The sequence below is a fragment of the Polypterus senegalus genome, chromosome 8 (genome assembly GCF_016835505.1).
Source record: "Polypterus senegalus isolate Bchr_013 chromosome 8, ASM1683550v1, whole genome shotgun sequence".
In the NCBI taxonomy this organism is placed as follows: Eukaryota; Metazoa; Chordata; class Cladistia; order Polypteriformes; family Polypteridae; genus Polypterus; species Polypterus senegalus.
In genome coordinates, this window is record NC_053161.1 from 26999963 (window position 1) to 27022316 (window position 22354).

The 22354-nt window shown below is 36.7% G+C and overlaps 1 protein-coding gene across 2 annotated transcripts in view; it reads left to right on the plus strand.

Annotated features, from left to right (window-relative positions):
• Positions 1-22354, plus strand: part of LOC120533851 (A disintegrin and metalloproteinase with thrombospondin motifs 20-like) — a 423413-nt gene that overhangs the window by 134648 nt on the left and 266411 nt on the right. For both annotated transcript variants that reach the window (XM_039760893.1, XM_039760894.1), the window contains exons 5-8: positions 2018-2101; positions 2207-2331; positions 5406-5446; positions 9343-9448. In XM_039760893.1, the coding sequence (XP_039616827.1) occupies positions 2018-2101; positions 2207-2331; positions 5406-5446; positions 9343-9448 (356 nt within the window). The remainder of the gene's footprint in view (positions 1-2017; positions 2102-2206; positions 2332-5405; positions 5447-9342; positions 9449-22354) is intronic.

Genomic DNA, 22354 nt, shown 5'->3' on the forward strand with positions numbered 1-22354 from the left:
CCTCTGCAACGTACACCAAGCACTAAAACACAGTCCAAGCCAAAAACCTTTCCTGCTTCTTCTTTTTCTCCGCCTCCACTCCTCTGCCAACAAGCTTTGTCCACCTCCTCCCAACTCACACTCCTCAAGAAGTGTTGGCTGGCTCCTTTTATAGGACAACTGAAAGCACTCTAGGTGTTTAATGAGCTTCTTCCGGCAGCACCTCTGGGTGTGTCGGAAGTGCTGCCAAACAGGACTCGGCAAATGTCTAGGTCCCCCCACACCAACTCTCCCCCAGTGGTGGCCACTGGCCCCAGCAGGATTGAGCTTCTATGCTCCAAACCTGTGACCCTACTGCAGCCCAGAGTGGCGCCACTCTAGCGTTCCAGGGGAGATAGTGTCCAGAATAAGATCTCATCCCCGGTCCTTCCATTATTGAGGCGTCCCAGCCAGGTAAGGGCCCTTCCCTTTCTTGTTTATGTTGTATTCTGAGCTTAAGTAACTTTTAATAATAATACAGTAGAGCATAGTTTTTTTTGCACGTTTTGAACATTTGGCTGGATAACGGACATGTGGATTATGCAACACAAAATAATAAATATTTTCAATGGAGTGTTCATTTAAAGAAGATTGCTTTAAAAGAAGACAGAAAGACTGGAATGACAAGTTTTGTTAATTTAAAATATACCCAAAAAAGGCAGCATCTACAATTCCAGTAGAGTTCCAGTGGCATTCAGTGCTCTAAAACAGAGGGCAAAATTTAGTCCATGCTAGTTCTCTGATTAAATGCAGAAAGGAAAGGAGGGAGAGAGAATGAATGAGAAAATGTGAAAGGTTATTATTGGGGTTAAAAATCTCTTACTGCACTAATCGGGGATACTGCAATGCATCTTCAAATTCAAATTTCTGTTTATTGCTAACGGGGAGTTTCAAGATAAGAGTTTTAATAAGCTTTACACATTTAAGGTTTAAAAAGGAAAAAAACGAAAGAATAAAGAGAAGTCAGGAGGCGAAAGCTTCAGTCTTCAGTAGGATCAGCAGGAATCTGTGCTTGGCCATTACTTTGTGCACTTTTAATGACACTGATTGTAATATGTGCAGACCTATACAATTTGGAGGTAACACCAAATTTGTAGGAATGACAATTGTAAAGAAGGCAATAAAAACAATTCAAGTAGACCTGTACAATTTCTAAAACTATCCAAACAAATTAAAAATGTGTATGTTGTAGGCCAAATGCAAAGTCCATTATGAATATAAATCAAGGGATGTTATACTTGTATTCAATTATGTGGTAGTGAGGTAACATTAGGAATACTGAATGTAGTTATACAGTACAGTAGTTGTGGAAAGATGACTGACAGGCTTTGGGAACTGAACTGCTGGAGCCCTAAACTGAAAAGCCAATATGGAGAACAGAAGTTTTCAAGTGCACATATAAAATTAATCCATGAGAATTCTTTTAGTAAAATATTTTAAAAACCTGGTGGAAGTTATAGTAAGGTGCACAATAGGAAGCACTTTTTGCACTTAATAATCTAGACTCTAGAGCAAGCAACTAAATCATGCAGCTCAAAAGAACTTCCTGCTGAATTTAAAAAGAGTTGAATGGATGACATAATAGAAAACGTTTGGTATTACCTACTTGATAGCTGAAACATTTTCTTGTGTTTTGTAAAATTTGTTCTGTTATTTTTTTGATTGTCAGTTTCTCTCTTTGTACAGCTTTTTATTTATATTTTTCATTAATTTTTCCTTTAAGTATTTCTGTGTACCAAAAATATTGCTAACTTCCTGTTTTGGTTGCTCTAGAAGCCAAAGAAACAATAGCGTTGCTGTTAAGTTTTATGCTATTTTATTCTCTTGTTTTTATTTGTTAGTTAAGCAGAAACACTGATATTTGACTTTGTTATCAACATTTTTCAGTTCTAAAATGATTAGTTGCCCTGCAGCAGCTCTTCTACTGTTATCCTGGTCCTGATGTCTGTCATTAGTGTAGAGAAAATAACTACTGTAAAATTGTCCTTAATTTTTACAGGTGGCTGCCATATATAAAGACCCAAGTGTTGGAAATCTCATAAATATTATGGTTGTGAAACTGATTGTGGTTCACCATGAGCAAGTAAGAAAGAACCAGTAAAATTTACAAGATGAACCAGTTTTTTACCTTCTTGTTTTTTCTTATAATTGAATTATTTTTTAATTTAATTTTTTTTTTTTTGAGTAGGACGGACCGTCAATCAGTGTTAATGCAGCTACTACTCTACATAATTTCTGTGTGTGGCAACAAACTCAGAATGTTTTAGACGACACTCACCCATCACACCATGATACGGCTGTTCTTATTACAAGGTATTTGAGCTAGTTAGCAGCAGTGTACAAGAAAATGAGTCAGAAAATAATCAAGGTTTTTCACTTTGTTTCTTTTAATCTCTGCTCTGGTATAAAATTCCTACACAAAATTATTTAGTGATGCATGTGTGAATAGCATAATGAAAACTGAATTTTTTATATACAGTAAGTATATGTATACGTGTGTGTGTGTATACTGTGTATACACACACACACACGCACACACACACACACTAGATCCCTCAATTAATAATACAATATGCTGTGTTTCCCAAAAAGGGAATTATATGTTATTATTTGTGTACTTCTTGTTGTTCCAAAGAATTGCTTCACATTTCTAAAATATATATTTAGCTATGTCACACCTGACTTTTGTACCACTCTCTGTAAATCTTTAATTAAAGCTGAATTAAATCCTATAGTCACTTTTGTCATTGATTATTTTTTTCAAAGTCAGAATAACTTTTGTTTAAAATTGTCATTGATGTATGCCATGTTATTTTCACCTTGCTTTACTTTTGCCAATTTTATGTATATTTTATTTGATGTATTTTGTGTGATTTGGTAATAACATGGAACCATAACAGCATCATGAAAAACACTGAGAAATAGAGAGTTATTTAGAGTTAGTTTTTATCAGTTTATAGTTTAATGTGTCCATGTATATGAAGGAAAAACACAGAGAATGTTTCCAAGAATACAATCAGAGACATCAGTGTTGTCCCCTTGGGAGAGTTACACCATTGTAATGCAATTGGTAGTGCACCCCATTCTTTTAAAATATGAATATGAATATATCAAAGCACCTCATTTTCCTTCTAGTGAGCCATTGTCCTTCTAGCCTACTAGCTTGGATTGATTTGTTTGTCTTTTACAGATACATTCCCTGACAGGTCACAGAGTTCTGACACTTGATTTAATATAATGTTTACCCAACAGGGCCCCAGTGCTTTCTATTCGGAAGTGGTACGAAGGTTATTTACATTTACATTTACATTTGCATGTTTGGCTGACACCTTTAACCAAAATTGCTTACATTTCTTTTAGTTTTCCAATTGTGACTTGCTTATGGTCACACTGGTGTCAGTAGTGGGATTTGGTTACCGGTATATTTTCCTTAAAACAATACTCCACCCAAAAGTGCCCTTTCTGTTTTTATTACTCACTGAAGTTGTTTAGACAGTTATCAGCAAGAGTGAAATCGAAAATCTATAGGAAGGTAGCGAGACCAGCTTTGGTATACAGTATGTGTTGGAGATGGTGGCACTGACTAGAAAGCAGGAGACAGAGCTAGAGGTGGCAGAGTTAAAGATGCTATATTTGCATTGAGTGTGACAAGGATGGATAGGATTAGAAATGAGTACATTAGAGGGTCAGCTAAAGTTGGATGGTTTGGAAACAAAGCCAGAGAGGTGAGATTGCGTTGGTTTGGACATGTGCAGAGGAGACATGCTGGGCATATTGGGAAAAGGATGTTAAGGATAGAGCTGCCATGCAAGAGGAAAAGAGGAAAGCCTAAGAGGATGTGGTGAGAGCGGACATGCAGGTGATGGGTGTGACAGAGCAAGATGTAGAGGACAGGACGATATGGAAGAAGTGGCAAACCCTAATGTGAACAGCTGAATGAAGAAGAAGACTCACTAAAGTTGTTTGTAGTGATTGCCAAAATGCATGTTTAACGAGTGAGGAGGTAAAACTTCAGTTCCAAAGGTCAATCTTGTTTGAATGTGGTTCACTGTCATGCATGAATCAAATAAATGCATCAAACAAATTCATTAACTGATGTGTTTACACCAAGTATATAAATATGTATGTTGCCCTTTTTTATGTCCACCAGTTTATGAATTACTACTTGGGAGAAAAATGTTATGTGAAGTTGTTAAATGCCTATTTAGTGTAGTTAAGAATGTGCCTGGCATTGCCTCTAATAATTCAAACATCTGTATATGATGCTTAGTTACATAAATCTTTTATTGGCTTCTTTCCAGCCAGAGTACATCTAACGTTCACATATAGTAATGCAGTAACTTGTCTGACAAGTACAGTAAAATAAGACAAACAACTTTCCTAGCTTTGACAAGTCTGTCTCTAGGGATTGAATTTAATTCTGTGCCAATAAAATACAAGTCATTTATAGGAGATTTTTAAAATGTGGAGGATAAAGCTTTCCACTCCAATGAGACCCAATAATGAATTTGCAAGTTTCCTTTACTACATTACTAAAGACAAAATACTGGATATACGAGGTTTAAAGAAACATTTTGCATTATTTTCAAAGCACTACAAATGTATGACCATTCAGTAGTTTCAAAGTCAACAAGTTAAAATTCAGAAAAGCCGCAGGATTATGTTAAAACATTTAAAGTACTGAGATTTGTAATTATTAAGCACTACCTGTTCTACCCGTCTAAGACAGGTTGAAATCTAACTAATCAACTTAGACCTCTGTATTAACTCTTGCAGTGCACCTTGCAATGCATATGTCTCTGTTTTATTCAGTTTGGTATGGGATTCGTAAGAGCAGTGTTACTTTTTGTGATGCACCATGTATTGGAATGCCAAATGCAATGCTTACTAAAAATGCTTGTGTTGCACCATCTTTTGGAATGACAGGGATGTAGCAACCGGACAGACACGTAGATAGACACACAGACCCTTATTCATTTATTAAGGTGGATTTTTTCCATTTTATACTTTGTATTTATATGCCTCTTCCTTTTAATTGTATTTTTCATTATTAAAAAAAACATTTTTTTAAAGACAACTAACTGATTAACTAAATATTTTTTGTTTAATTATTAACTTAGGTTCATTTCATGAATTGTACAAAACATAATTTAAAATTCAGCTATTAATAACCACTTTATTATAGAAAAATAGAATCATATAAGAAAGGAATATATTGAAATAAATCTGTGGCATAGTTATGTGCAAGAAGCCTGAGAAGCATTTGTTATTTTCTTCTCACTATTGAAATATGCAATTAAGTTAAGGAAAGAATTTTTTGATAAAATAAGTTTGCTATAAAGCTTGTTAAATTTTTGTTGAAAAGCTTGTTTTTTTTTCTATTTCAGGGAAGATATTTGCAGGGCAGCAAACAAATGTGACACCTTAGGTGAGTTTTATTATTTCTCATCTGTGATCGGGGCTCTTGAGATACTGAGCGAGGAGTCTGAGTGTTTTTGCTTGTGAGTGTCCTGGATAAAAAACAAGATCCAGACCTTTAATGACCTCTTAGGCATAGCCATCAGCAGTGTGTATGCCTGCGGAGAGTGTGTTGACCTTGTTGAAAGGTTTATTTACCTTGGCAGAGACTTTCATGTCTCTGGTGACTCTACTTATGAAATCAGTAGATGGATTGGGTGAGCATGGGGGATCATGAGGTTGCTGGAAAGTGGTGTGTGACTCTCCCGATATCTTTTCAAAAGGATGAAAATCCAAGTCTTTGAGTCTTGGTGCTTCCTGTTTTGCTATATGGTTGTAAGACATGGACGATATCCAGAGACCTGACACAAAGACTGGACTTCTTTGGTGCTGTGTCTCTTTGGAGAATCCTTGGGTACTGCTGGTTTGACTTTGTGTTGAAGTCCCGAATGACACTTTTTACCTGCATTGTGAAGGAGTGTCAGCTACAGCAATACTTACATGTGGCACAATTCTCCAGGGGGTGATCCGGTTCATAGGATCCTCATTGCTGATCACCCGAGTGGCTTGACAAGGCCAAGTGGACGTCCACTTAAAACCTGGTTACGGCAGATAGATGGTTGTTTTCGGAGGGTGGGACCCCAGGTGTGTCTGCCTGGGGGGGTTGCCAGCCAGGATCCTGAGCTGGTTCGTTGTGTGGTGGGTGCTCCAATGCCCCATACTAGTGCATGCTCCCCAACCTGACCTGACCTGAATGTACTAGGTTCTTCAAAAGATGGATAGGATTTCAAAACGTAGCATATGAGTAAATCCATTTTGAAAGGAATGCTTTATTAATTTTTTTTCACCTTTTCCAGGTAGTGAAACTGGCTAATTTTACCAAAACAACCTCTCCATCCATGAATTTGTTCATGTAGAAAGGAAAGCCACACCACAATGGAAATTCATTTTCACTGTAATGTATTAAAGTAGTGCCAGTAGCCTCCTTGCTTTTGAGTCCCATGAGTGGCTTGACTTGAAGTACAGAGTGGATGAGCAAAAGGCCTAGTAACACCAATATTTTTAGAGCTTGCATCAAGAACTAAACAGTTATAAAGTGTAGCATTACATTTTGATGTTCTCTACATGTTTTGTTGTGTTTTTTACATTTTCAGAAAGAGACATTACATTTTGTAGTCCCGTCCATCATTACCAATCACTTGGTGTTGCACCTATGTTAGATTAATTATATATTTATACCTTTTAAAAAGTCAATACTAATATCAAATCTCTTAAAATGTTAATAATTGGATCAGTCACCCTCCTCTACAAATATGTCATAATATACTGTAGTATATGTCAGTGAAAGCTGATGACTCTGAAAACAAGAGAGAGAAGGGATACATTTGCACAATATGAGAGTCTTGTAGACGAATTAACCACAGTACTCAGAATGTGCAGTATAACTATATAGGAAATGATTACTTACCATAAATGAAAAAAAATGATGAAGTTTTGCAAAGAAATAATTTGAAATGAGTGAAGAGTGAATGTAGGCCTCAGCACATCAAACAGAGTCCAGTGTGTTGCAGGCTACAGATAATTAAAGCAGAAGTGGCATATGAGTTGCAGAGTTTGTGTGTTGTGATGGAAGAGGTCAAAGTTTTTCTAACAAAACAGAGTGCTCAGGTTCTGTGGATGTGTGCGCGATTGCACAGATGGGTCACTGCAGGGTGTGTAGCGTTGATGGTGAGATGATTGCTTAATTAGTCAGCTGTTCCACAATGGCATTCTGTGGGTTTCAGGTAATTAGAATGCTGCACCCCATGAGGTATAAAGGGAGTGCCTGAGTAGGGGCGGGGGGTGGAGGAAAACCTATGAAAACGAAAGAAGGTGATCACAGAGTCTGGAGAGGTGAACAGCAGAAGGACATGTTTGACAGCATCACACTATTGATTTGTTTACTGGGAGGAGTGCGGAGAGGTAGAGGAGCTCCAGGAGGTGGTTGTGCTCATGTCAGCTGCAAGGCCAATGAAGCAGAGCTGGTGAGAGGTCGAGATAGGCCAAGAGAGCAGGTGGAAGGAAGGAGTCCTGACGTGGTGGCATACAGACAAGTGCCTGTCACCTGTGAAGGAGTTTCAATGACCAATGGTGGTGACACCTCCTTGTACATGGGTACCAATGGAGGTGGCAGATGGTAAGAGATTTGTGGGCTGTGCCTGGGGATGCCATTTGGTCCCGATGAGAACCTTAAGAGCAAGAAGGAATGTGTTGATTTTGTTTTCCTGTTTTGGATTTTAATTGTTTGGATCATTTGCAGAGACATTTACCCTCCACTAAAGAGCATCAGGTTATATTATGGAGTATTAATTGGCTTTATTTATTTTGAAAATCTGTTCTGTATTTATTGTTTGCAAATTGAAGCGCAACTGTACTTTGCACCTATCTCTTGTCTGTTTGTGTCTTCATTAGCTATGGTTAATTAAGGTTGTGTTTTCAATGGTACCGGGTTGAAGTGTTGCCAAAAACAGTGTTTAGTGAAAAATTATAGCATCAGAATTTGAGCTGTCAAAGACTGTTAAGACTAAACTTGAATCTGTTCTCGTGTTTTTCAGCATTTTTTAATCCCTCTACACACCACTACAGGATAAAGCAACAGTGAATTTGAATTATATTTTCAGCTTATCTTAAAGTTTAAAATTCTTTTATACAGTAAAGTCAGTGAATAAAATTGCTTATGATTATTGCACTCTTGCTTTATATATCAGGTGTGTTTTTTTTTTTTTGTATTCAAGTACGCCGTCTTTCTCTTAAACATATTGACATATTTATTATTCAATTTTTCCAGCACTTTTCCCAAGGAGAAGGCATTGCATCATTTAACACCTAGGGAAAATTTTGTTACGCACCAGGGTCAGTTTCAGTTTAAAACTTGAATTTTCCATTTGTATCTTCAATATTTATTTTTATTGAATTGTTTTTACACTTTGTGAGTGAGATGTTTAAGCACTGTGATTAAACTTTAATATAAGGGCATATGATGACAAGTAGAACTCACTGGTGAATGTTCAGGTTGGCCTCTTTTCTTGGCCCAGAGCCTTGCTTTTTAACAGAGCTCTAGTTTTCTTAATGAGCTTTGTCCCTCTAGAGACTGAGTGTTTTTCATTTTCTTGATTAAATGGAGCTTGATTTGCCTATCCATTTGTTTAACTTCGTTTCTTACACTATCCAAAAAAATCTTCTTAGCATTTATTTGCAGTTCCTGTATCTTCATCTGTCCCCCTAAACTACCTGTAAGGCTGCACTCATGAATAAATAGGGTAACTAATTTCTTCCAAAAACACCATTTAAAATGTCTAGTTGTGCTAAGGGGCTTTCATTGACAACTCTATAAAAAGCATGTAAAATGTGCTATATTATAATCTATTTATTGTTTTTTAAGTTTCAACATTAATTGGGGTAAATACTGTGCACATAAGGGTCTGCATTTTTATTTAATAACCATCTTTAGCTCTGTAAAATTGACAAGATTGTAAATTAAACAGTATTTTTAATTTTCTTTTATTTAGATCTTCTGGAACAATGCTCTTTCTTATTCGAATTCATGCTACTATTCTGTAAAATGGACTCATTTAGCCTTCTTACTGAATGCAGCTCAGGTGCTTATTGAGACATAAAGAAACGGTCTCATTTCCTAAGGCAACATTGCATGTCATTGTGTTTGCACTTCCACTGCCGATGACAGATGGGCAAGTTTTAATAAAGGCAATCAAAACTGAAATGGGAAGACTGAAAAAATAATAAATGAACTGAAATCTTTGTACACTTGAATTCTTTTATTTGTAGATTGTTTTTATTTTCAAGATTCCCAATTCTCTTTTTTTACAGGATTAGCAGAACTGGGTACAATGTGTGATGCTTATCGAAGCTGTTCCATAAGTGAAGAAAATGGTCTGAGTGCATCATTTACCATTGCACATGAGTTGGGGCATGTGTAAGTATTTCCAAGGCTGTGTCAGCTTAGAAACAAAAGGCTTTTATGCAGTGGCATTTGCAGGTGCAAGATATAAAGAAAATGAATGACTGGCATTATTGTTTGTTACCTATGAATCTGCACTGATTTCATACAGTTAACTATTGAGCAGTATTTTGCACACAGGAATTACAGTTTTTTCTAAAAAAATCCTCTTATCATTGTTTAAAGAAAGTATAAGTAAATCCTAGCACCTTTTCTTTTTACCCAGTTGTTCAGTTCAAGGTGGCATGGTGTAGCAGATTGTCCCAGTAAGGGACTGACAAACCAGCTTTGCACGCCAACCTAGAATACCATTCTGTCAAAAGGAACCTTAAGGAACAAATACAGGCATATTTTAGAATCGACAGCCAAAAACCTTTACTTAATGCAACGTTAACCAATGCAAATACTAAAATGACCATCAAAATACAGACACAAGGCATCAAGCTCACATATGGCTAATCTGAACTCAGAATTAATGGACAGAGACAATCTAAACATCAGTGGCACCAAAGACCTCTTTCATATTCAGTTGTGATTTTGATAATTAGACATAGTACCTCTGTGCTTAAACATGAACAATTATTTATGTTAATTTAAATATTTTTTATTAAAGTAATATAAAATCATTTTGGGGGCATTTGTGCAATGCAAGGTATTCAGCAGCATATACTGAATCTAACAGTGCCTTTTGGACATATTTGCATAAACTTGTAGCTGCAACATCGGGAATAGAAAGTGCTAATGAAATTTTGTCATTAAAATGGATGCATTTGTAAATTCATAATTTAATACTAATACAGATCCCTCCTCCAGGTTTGTATTGAGATTCTTTTTGATTCAAACCCAATTATAGTCTCTGACCAAGCACTAACATGAATCCAATTTGAACATGTATTGCATTTAGTTTATAAATAAAGTCCTCCAGAATCCACTGTGCTCAGTGTGCAACTCGAAAGTTTGTGGACCCTATAGGAATGGTTGCCTTACTTATACTAAATACCTATCTTATAATAATGCAGTTCCAAATATTAGATATTAACAATTACAAAATGATGTATTACCACAGGTGATTTAAGAAAATTGTTGGTGGAAATTTCAGCTTACATGTGTGCAGGAGTACGTAATTTCTAATTATAGAAGTCAATAGCAGTGATACCCTGCAGTAAGCATCTACTATGGCCACTGACCAGTTTCTGACATCTGTCAAGGGAGATTTTTGCCCACTCCTCCTGACAATATTTATCCAGTTGTGTCTGCATGAACTGTTCACTTAAGGTCATGCCTTAACATTGGATTTAGGTCTGAAAAATCCAAAACACATTTTTTTTTTCTTCAGGGCTATTCTTTTGGTTGATTTGGCTGAATGCTTTGAGTCATTGTCATAATGGAAGAACTATGTTTGGCCCAGCTTTCACTCCTTGATTGATGGCATGACATTCTGTTCAGTAATCTGCTATACCTCAGAATGCTTGGTTCATTTAATGATTTGGAATTGTTAAGGTCCAATGGAAGAGTGGCAGATTTTGACTATCCCAGCACCATGATTGACTTATGGGATAAAGTTCTTTTTACAATAGGTAACGTTAGACTTTCTCCAAACACAGTGCCTTTAAATTTTGCCAAAAAATGTCAATAAAGGACTTACAGTATCTGTCCAGAAAATAGAGTTCCAGCAAGTATCAGATTTGTCCAGTTTCACTCTGACAAATGATGGGCAGTTTTTTTTTGACTGTGTAGACATGTTCCTTGCAACCCTATGAATGCCATTTCAATTCATATGTCAGATGAGAAAGACTGGATTTGTTTAAATAATAAAGGATAGTGCAAACAATTTTTTGTTTAATAATCTGTTGTTTTTGCTTTTATTGTTATTTTGGTAATTTCATTATCATTTTGTAAGATTGTTTTTCAAGAGGTACTGCCATTTTATATAATTGTTTTATATATGGCAGTAATTTTGTGTTTCTGGTCACTGTGACATTGTGGGAGTCATGTTATAAGAGAGAGCCTCATGTATAAAAACAGCATGCAAACTTTGATCAAAATGAAAGAACGACTTTCTATGAACACTTATCCAATCTAAATCCTCACTGAAACAAATCTAGGAGGGTTTGTCTTTTCTTTTTTATTTTTGGAATGTTACCTGAGTATTTATTATATTTTTGCATTTCTAAAAGTGATACAATAATCGTCATAGCATGTTTGAATTGTAGATCTTATAACTGTAGCATACTGTAAAATTTCTTAAAGAATAATGTAATGATGCTTTTAATGCTCAGAGGCTGAACACTTAATAACTTTTTTGTAGTTGCATTCTTGCTGTTCTGTTTAGAATTTCAGTTAGGAAAATATTGTAATAATAAATAAAAATAGAAAAATATAATGATAGTAGAAAATAAACAATCATGGATATCATTTTTTAACCCACTTAATCCAGACCACGGTCACAGGTGGGAGAGTTGGAGACCATCTCAAGTAACATAGGGAACGAGGCAGAAACAAACCCTGTACAGGGCATCAGTCCATCACAGGGTTAACACATACACACACAACACCACACACCAAACACAAACTAGGGCCACCATACCATTCCCTGGATATCAGATAACATTAATAATATTAATTATTGGTATAATGAGCATATTGAATCTTAACCAAAAACTTATGTAATCTATACATTGTAATGAAGAATGAGACAATTACATTGACCTTTCTTTTTGGCACAATTAAGAGTGGTGTCTACTGGTTCTTTTTAAAGTATAGATTGATGACTGATGATAGAACGGTGCATAATAGAAGTATTTCGGCACTGTACAATATGTAAATTTCAAGAAAGTATTTATTATGTACTTGTATCTTTAAAATTATTTTTTTGTTGTGTCTTTGAAGTTGCCTGATTGCTATTGATTGCTATATAGGTATAGATTATATTTATGTATGTTTGACGCTAGAACCCTGATCAGATTCTAGTTTTTTATTATGTCTTATGTTGATTGTTTTTCTTATGTACAGTACATATTTGAGATCAAATTATACCTTCTGTAAAAACGAGAAATCTTTAAACACCCTGGTCATTTATTCAGCCATGCTTTACAACAATGTCTTTATCTGACGAAGTAGTTGATTTGTAGTTGTTTCCAGTAACTATTTTGGCCAAAAATCACCAGCAGCCTCTTCTTTCGACCATGGAATTAAGAGTCTGTTTGATCTTAATCAAAGTGGGGATTTATAATCATTTCCTTAACAAACAACATGGTGAATTATAAGGTTGCTTGTAAGGATTCTTGATACCAGAACAACTTGAATCAAATTTAGTGATTGATTTTGAGCTAGGGCAGCATGGTGGTGTAGTGGGTAGCTCTGCTGCCTCGCAGTTAGGAGACCCGAGTTTGCTTCCCAGGTCCTCCCCGCATGGAGTTTTCCTGTTCTCCCCGTGTCTGCGTGGGTTTCCTCCGGGTACTCTGATTTCCTCTCACAGTCCAAAGACATGCAGGTTAGGTGCATTAGCGATTCTAAATTGTCCCTAGTGTGTGCTTGGTGTGTGTGTGCACGCCCTGTGGTGGGCTGGCACCCTGCCCGGGGTTTGTTTCCTGCCTTGCGCCCTGTATTAGCTGGGATTGGCTTCAACAGACCCCCGTGACCCTGTAGTTAGGATATAGTGGGTTGGAAAATGGATGGATAGATTTTGAGCTAGCAAGATCTAATAGACATTGTATGTCCTGAAGAGTATGGTTATTGTATTGTAATGGTTCATCTGCTATCTGATTACTTTTTGGTCATTAAATTGATTTAAATGGAGAGGATGTTGGTTGGATAAACTGGGGAGTGCAGTGTATTGAAATTAGGTTCTCCCACACCCAAAGCAAGAACTTTTGAACTCTAGTCTAAACAAACTAAGTTTAAGACCTCAGTAGTAGGACTGGCTATAAGTAGCTGATGCTGGTAAAGAAGTCCTTCTGTGCTGTTTTAACAGGAGGACCTCAAGATTTAAGTCAGTGGTATCAGTGTACCAAGAAAGAAACAACTGGGGCATTGTTTAAAACAAAAACTGAATCATGGTGAGGCCATGTAAAATGACTTCTGGACAGTCTGAAAGAAGTTATGGTGAGCAATTTATTGATTCAAGAAGGACAAGAAAGATGTTTTTTGAAGAAAATGCTGTATGCATAATTCGTGCCAGGTCAGTTTATGTATTTTTTGGACTCTGAAGAAGACATGACTATTAATCCAGATATCTTGACCAAACAAATATAGACATCTGAAAATACATATTAAAAAAACAATAACAGCAACTGAAACTAAATCAATTACTATAATCTCAACTAATAATCTTCTACACAGAAAACTACTAGAAGTAAGGTCTTTGGTGTCAAAGGAGTTCTTCTGTTGACAATATGAAATGACCTTTGTAGTTTTTGCATTTGTTAGTCTGTACTTTGTGATAAGACTGAGGTATTCTTTAGCACCTTTGGTCTCAGACATGACAATGCTGATAAAAGGTTAGAAGACCAAACAAGGATTTTTAAAGGATTCACTACAGGAAGGTTAATGGAGGGAAATGGATACTGTAAATATACACAAAAACAGACTAGTTTGTAGTTTTTACCTGCTCAGCAACTCTGTAAACACATTTCTTCTCTCACTCTCCTATCTCCAGCCTTCTTCTATTTCATCTGTCATCCTTTTTTTTTCTTTGTCAGGTGAGCCCTTGTCTCTACTTCTCTCCAAACTTCAACCTTAATCCAGTGAGGACAAGATACTCCTTTTTGAATCAGACCCATCAATATTTCTGGCAATCCAAAGGTATTGTCCAGGAACACTTAAACAGTAAAGCTGCCTCTTGTGATTAGCCTGCTCAAGCTACAAATCTGAGGCAACCCTGGAGCAGCCATTAAGGTGTACTGCTTCCTAGTGAGTAGGGGGGATATATTTCCCCAGTGTGTGGTGTGTCCCTACCCATGTGCAGCAAATACATACCATCAGTCAATTTGCACTGACTGTCAAACTTGTGTTATCTCTTATTACAACTTACTGTGTTAAATTTAGCAAAGACTGTTACTGTTAATGGTTCATGTGCCATTTTAATAATCTGTCTGCCTGATTAATTCACAGTCTTTGCTTTTTTCCTGTGTAAAACATTTAATTTACTCAACATTACATCGTTGATGCATTTCATCCAATTTGTCACAATACATGGATAAAGTCAGGCACCTTGAATATAGCACCCTTCTCCCTGCATTTCAATGTTCATGTCTCATAAATTTGCACATATACAGTATGTGAACTCTCTTGGGGTAAGACTGCAGAAGCATTAGGCCATAACCATCTGTGGTACAGTGTGAGATATTAAAACAGACTGAAGGAGTGCTGAAGTCATTGTTTAAAATGATATGAAAAATGAATATGTTGAAAGCAATCTGTTACTTTTTATTTCTTTAACGAAGACAATATGGCATAGCTAGTAGCTGGCTTGAACTGGATATATAATGCGGTGAAATGAAATTAGAGACAAATGTTGTACTTTTCATGAGATTATAGACCTCACACTATACTGGTAGGCTTAGACTGAGACCTGTGGTATGCTACCTGAGACTGTAGATATCACTATACCATACATCTGCAAGGCTTCACCAGCACTTCAGCAAAACCTGTTATCTCGCACATTAGCTAGATATTTGCTGATAATCATTGATTAAGGTTTACATCATTAATTTGTTAAATCTGTATGTTTATTCAATATGAATGATTTTTGTTAACCTCATGATGTAAGCATTTTTCATTTGAAAAGTATACTTTATTCCCATTTGTTTAAAAATGTATGTAAAGTACAATTGTAAAATTAGTTTTTACGTTAACCCAGTCAGTATTGTCACACTTACAGAATAAAGTGAAAGTCTTGCTTGTATGTGCTAATCAATATGCAATACAAGATTAGTGAGTATACATACTTTAAATTAAGTAATATTTGGCATATCTTAAATCTTTTGCCATTTTCCTAATAATTCAGCTTTTGTCTATGGAGCATACGCCTTTCATTGATTACTAATTAATGATTGTACTATTTAGATCTGCATAGACAGATAGAATTTTATTTGTCATACACAGTGGCATGATACTGCAGTGATTAAGACTGCTAATAAACCACAGATCTCAGAAGCTTTGTTTAACCCGTTTGCCTCCTGATTGTGGCCCCTGGGAAATTGCCTCTTAGTGGTTTCTTCAAGGTAGTTCGATTTCAGGTTTCTCAGTGTTGTATGACCAAGTAAAATTTCATATGACAGGGTTCAGTATTTTGGTTCTGCTTATTCATTGTCAATGATGGTGTTAGTCGCAGCAAAACCTATATACACAAAACAGTTTAATAAAGTTTTGTATTTAAATGTACAATATGTATTTATGGTGGTCCTGTGGTCCTGTGATACAGAGTTTAGCAATGCTGCCTCAGACCTCCAGGGTCCTCAAATTAATTCTCAGTGCTTTAATTTTAGTACTTTCTTTCTCAATCCTAAAGGCATGATATGGCATGATGTTAGCCTTGTATACTTGAGTATGGCTATATGTTAGAGTATGGTCTGTTTTGATTCCTGCCCTGTACCTATTGCTGATGGATAGGCACTGGCTAGTGGATTTAATATTGTATGGACAGTGTGTAGGGAAAATGCTCAGACATTAAAATATTAAAGGACTGCAAAAAATTGCACTTGTTTTCTGAAGCATTGTTTTATTAATGTTCTTTTCCTGTTGTTTAACTTTGCTGTTTAAGTCTTAAATATATCATTATAAGATATGTCATTTAAGATATTTAAAGGAAAGAATCCACTTTCTGAAAGGATTGTGTTTTTAATGCTGAAACAGCCTGTTATGTTAAAACAGCTTGTTATTTAAGTATTGAAAACTGAACCTTGTCTGTTAATGTTTTTGAGTTTGATTAAGAATTACCTGAATGGGTGAATATTTAGTTTAAAGTGTAAAAACTCTGCAACATTGCAAATCTAAGGTATTGCTTGGTGTTGTATTTTTTTTGCTTCTATTCATAGAACAAAACTGATACTGTAATACATGTATGCTTTCATAAGTTGTAACAAAGTTATACAAAGTTATACATTGCACAGTTGGCTCACGTGTATGTAGTCAGAAGTGGAATTTATAAATCCAGAATTGGATTATGGAAACATGATATTAGTTTTATGAATCTTGGATAATGGCAAATAGCTTTATAAGATTTGTAAAAGAGCTTATTAATTAGAGATGAAAGAAACAGGAAAAAGCTGATCAGAGAGAACAAAGGAGGAAGGGGAAAGTCAAGACAAGAATGTTCTGACACCTCAAGCAACACATGAAATAGGCCACCTGTAACGTCTAAACATCTAGTAATACCAGGTTGTATGATGTTCACATTTTATGTTGCTTTTGTTTTATGGCACTATCTTTTTAGTATAGAATGCATAAATAAATATGTAACTTTCTCCTGACTGAAGGGGGAAGTACTGACCTACAGTACTTGACAATATGCTACAAGTATGGTATTTGAGGCATTCTGTTAAGGCCTCCATAATAAACAGTATAAAGGGGAACAGTATCATACTAGGACCATCCCATTACAAACATCAACTCTGTTAACATTACACACAATACAAATAAAACACAATCAGAATACCACACACACACACACACACACACACACACACACACATATATATATATGAACTCTGTCAAGTGAGCGAAGCAGCCGGCATAACGCAAAGACTGAGGCTATGCCTGAGGTACTGATGTTTGAGGTTTGATCCCCAAAAAGGGAAGCAAAAGTGTGTACCCCTAATAAGCCCCAGGTAGGGAGAAACATATGTTGTGTACTCTTTGCATTATTTGGCAGGTATTATCTATGATCTGCTTTTTACAACTGAGGAGGATGTTTGCCAACTGGTCGACCAACCACAGGCATTACCTGATATTTATGTATGTATGTATGTATGTATATATTTTATTTTAAAATAAATAAACACAAGGGTGGCATGGTTGCGCAGTGGGTAACGCTTCTGTGTCGCAGTTAGGAGACCAAGGTTCGCTTCCCTGGTCCTCCCTGCGTCGAGTTTGCATGTTCTCCCTTTGTCTGCGTGGGTTTCCTACAGGTGCTCCGGTTTCCTCCCACAGTCCAAAGACATGCAGGTTAGGTGCATTGGCGATTCTAAATTGTCCCTAGTGTGTACTTGGTGTGTGTGTGTGAGCCCTGCAGTGGGCTGGCACCCTGCCTGGGGTTTGTTTCCTGCCTTGCGCCCTGTGTTCGCTGGGATTAGCTCCAGAAGACCCCCGTGATCCTGTATTTAGGATATAGTGGGTTGGATAATGGATGGATGGATGGGTTGAAGTGAATGTTTAGTGTAGATTTAGTGAGTAGTTACAAAGCACTCAGTTTTTCTGACATACTTCTACTCATTGACTGGAGTTGTCCAGTTGCCATTGTTCATCTCGGGTCTCCCTTTCCAAGATTTCAGTGACAGAATATCCTTCCTGAACCTGATAAATCCATTTTACAGGTCAGGGCAAATGTAGGCTGTCAAAGTAACATTGAGTTTCTGAGCAAGAACCATCCCAGGAGAAAAGCAGGTCTATCTCAGGGCTTTAATGAAAGCCAATAAAATCATTTAATTTGATTTTAGTGTTTGGAATTTCTTTTGTAAAGAAAACCAGCAGTCATCATGGGTCACTAGAACTGGGATTGTTGAGTGCTTCTTTTCTTTACAGGGTACAATCCACACTGTGCCTATTAATACAAGGTTAAGTTCTTGGTATCACTGAATGAGAAAATCTTGTATTCAAGCCAAAATAGATGGTGCAAGAGAGTAAAACTAAAGAAGCTAAGACTTCTTTGAATCTACAGCTGCGTGAACCAACAATTATCTCTTTTTTTTAAGTTTCAAACAAGACTTTTTGTAGTGTACTAAGAACTTCTCTTACTTTTTGAAGTCACCTATTCACTTGTTTCAAGTGTAGTGGCTAAGAATACAAAGGGCTTTTCAAAACCAAATTCAAGAGTACTTGAAATTTCCATGGAAGCAAGTATAGAAGAATGGTCACTTTGAAAGAATGCACCTTTTAAAACTTAGTTCTTAAAGACCATAATTTTGTGTTTTGTGTCCTTTGTTTAACTCTTAACAAAAATTAAGAATTTTGCTGTAGTGATTTTATCTTTATCATTGACTGTTTTTCAGAAACCTGTTTTTCCTGTCAGATCACACCATTTTTTAGTAATAATCAGTAACTCTTATCTGTTCCAAATTAGCTAACATTGCTCAGGTAGGATAGTGTCCAATCCAGAGTCTATTCTTGTTTTGTATGTATTGTTATTGAAAGAGGCTACAGCTACTCATGACAAAGGCCAGGGACATGTAAATATTAAAAACAAATAGACAGAAGCAGTAATAATTAAGTGGTAATAATTAAATAAGTAGTAAACATTAATTCTATCCATCCATCCGTTTTGCGAACCCACTTATCAGGTTCATGAGGAAGGTGAAGCCTATCCCAGCTAGCATCGGGAACAAGGCAAGATCAATCCCTAAACGTGGCGCCAGCACCATCAGTGGCCAATTCAGCATCTCAAATCCACCTAGTCTGTTCTCTTTGGAATGTGTGATTCAACTGAAGAACTCAGAAGCAACTCATATGGACAATGAGAGAACATACAAGCTATACACAAGGAGTAACCAGATATTGAACCTCCATAAAAGGAGGATCTGTAGCTTAAATAGGACAGACCAATAACTGACTTAGGCCTGTCTTTCTTAGAAGAGTTAGATCCACAGGCAACCTAAAGTGGATTGGCATCCATTATATTAGATTGTGATTCTTCAGTTTAAGTGGTTACTTAACTGAGTTAATTGGAAATGCCATAAACAAAAGGGACAAAATTGCAGCCATCTAAATCCTAATCCTGGGTGAAACTAAAACAGACCTCAGTATGTGCGTCTCAGGAACTGCAGGTCTGACATTGTGGTCAGCAACACAGGAGCGCCGCAGGGGACTGTACGTTTTCTGGTCCTGTTCAGCCTATATACATCGGACTTCCAATACAACTCGGAGTCCTGTGACGAGCAAAAGTTCGCTGATGACACTGCTATTGTGGGCTCCATCAGGAGTGGGCAGGAGGAGGGGGTATAGGAATCTAATCAAGGACTTTGGTAAATGGTGCGACTCAAACCACTTACACCTGAACACCAGCAAAACCAAGGAGCTGGTGGTGGATTTCAGGAGACCCAGGTCCCTCCTGGACCCCGTGATTATCAGAGTCGACTGTGTGCAGAGGGTACAGACCTATAAATACCTGGGATTGCAGCTGGATGATAAATTGGATGGGACTGCCAATACTGATGCTCTGTGCAAGAGAGGACAGAACCTACTATACTTCCTTAGAAAACTGGTGTCCTTCAACATCTGCAATAAGATGCTGCAGATGTTCTATCAGATGGTTGTGGCGAGTGCCCTCTTCCACGTGGTGGTGTGCTGGGGAGACAGCATAAAGAAGTGGGATGCCTCACACCTGGACAAACTGGTGAGGAAGGCAGACTCTATTGTAGGCATGGAGGTGGTCAGTTTGACATCCGTGGCAGACGGACAGGTGCTGAGCAGACTCCTGTCAGTCATGGAGAATCCACTGCATCCACTGAACAGTATCATCTCCGGACAGAGGAACAGCTTCAGCGACAGACTGCTATCACTGTCCTGCTCCACTGACAGACTGAGGAGATCGTTCCTCCCCCACACTATGCGACATTTCAGTCCCACCCGTGGGAGTAAACGTTAACATTATACAAAGTTATTGTCTGTTATACCTGCATTTTTAGCACTCTTTAATATTGTTTTCAGTATGCTGCTGCTGGAGTATGTGAATTTCCCTTTAGGATTAATAAAGTATCTATCTATCTATCTATCTATCTATCTATCTATCTATCTATCTATCTATCTATCTATCTATCTGTATTGTATATACAAATATACAGCATGTACATACTCTATGTATGTATGGTATACTGTGTGCAGTATGAATATAGTATACACATTTGGCTCTCAAAATGACACCATATAGTGATGTGTATCCTGTAAAACAGGATTGTCATGAATTTACATTTCAGAACTTACTGAGTCTGTTCCTGTTATTTTATAATTTTTTGCATATTTATTTCTTATTTTTATTATATTATTATTCTGTTGTTGCAATTTTGTGTTAATTTATTTTGGATGGTCATCAGCATTTTTGGACAATATTGACCATATTCTTTGCAATCACTATGTCAGATGTTGGACTTCTGGCACACTATGTCATCGTGACCTGTCTTTAAACATGTTAAAAAATATGTTTCCACCTCTTTGGGGCCTCCAGAGATGTCACTCATGGGAAGAGGGTATTTAAAGAAGGGATCTCACATCTTACTTCTGCTCTTAACCTTGATCTCAAGGTAATCTCACCAGCTGAGTTGCCCTTCAACTCACTTTCTGCTATATTATATTAAAATATGTCTGACTTTGAGACAGTTTGTGATATAGTGGTTCTGTGATATATGCATTTTAGGTGAATAAATAAATTACACACTCACATTTTTGTTGGGGCATAGGTAGCATGGCGGAGCAGCCCCAGGGGCAGATATAGGAAAAGGTAATTGCATATTCATGTGCACACATGTGGGATTGACCTTGGTCTTCGTTAACATCCGAGTCTTGATTGCCAGTTGGTTTTAAAGAGGAGCACTGAGGCTCATGGTTTTAAAAGATTTGTATTAGCCAGCATTATCATATTGGAGAAGGGAGGGTTCTGGAAATGTGATTGACAGCATGGTTTTCACAGGTGTGTTGAACTCTGTGTTCCAGTAACCTCTGGAATCTTTCTTGTTATATCTTTTAAGTCATTCTCCCATTACATTATAAATACAACCTTGCAGATAATGGGGGTAGGTGGGAAAGGGACATGACACTAGACGCTGGATGATGATCAGAACACAGCAAGATTAGAATATCCTGCCTGATGAAGTAACTGTTATTTTTACAGAGCTTTTGTGAGTTTGATTCTGATAGAAGATTGCTGTAAATTATTTGTTATGGAATAAATTTGCACGTTATTGGGCTTAACTTCTGTTCGGTGTGTCTCGTCTTTCCATCTTGGCGTTTGTTACAGAATGATATTTTACTTTTGATTTTAACCTCATTTTAAAGAATTATTTATTGTTTGAACTCTTTAACCTCCACTTTGCACATCATTTTTATTGATTATTTAATTATTAACTAAAGATATCTGCACTGCACTTTTGGAAACTGTAAATAAAAGCACTGTAACAATTTACACCACCTCTTGCACTTGTCCTCATTCGCAAAGCTCATCCTCTGGTACGTTATTGGTGTTTCCAGGTTCAACTGATTCCCTGAAGCTGCCAAGGAGTGTGGAGCTCCTGCTGAAAGGACACCAGGCTAGATCTCCCTCTAGTGGTCCAGTGCAAAAAGTTCACTACTATAAAAGTAGAAATTAATAATTTGGACCAGTCCATTATTTATAAGTGATTATACAATATATACATAGTCCCTTAAGATAATGTTCAGATGCCATATTAAACAAAATTGTTTTGTTATTCCTGATAGACTTAATGTGCAATATAATTTTTTCTAATTTGTAAAAAGTTAAATTAATATGTTTTACAGTACCATATGTCAAAGCCTGTCTTTGGTTTTAATGTGTTCAGTATTTTACTTGTACTTTACACTAATTTACGCTTTGAGTAACATACAGAGGTAAATGGATTTATGTACCTGAAATAGAATTTCACTTACTTTGGAAAATTCTGTACAAAACAGCAAAATAAGAAAGATAACAAACTGCAAATGGTATTTCATTTTTAA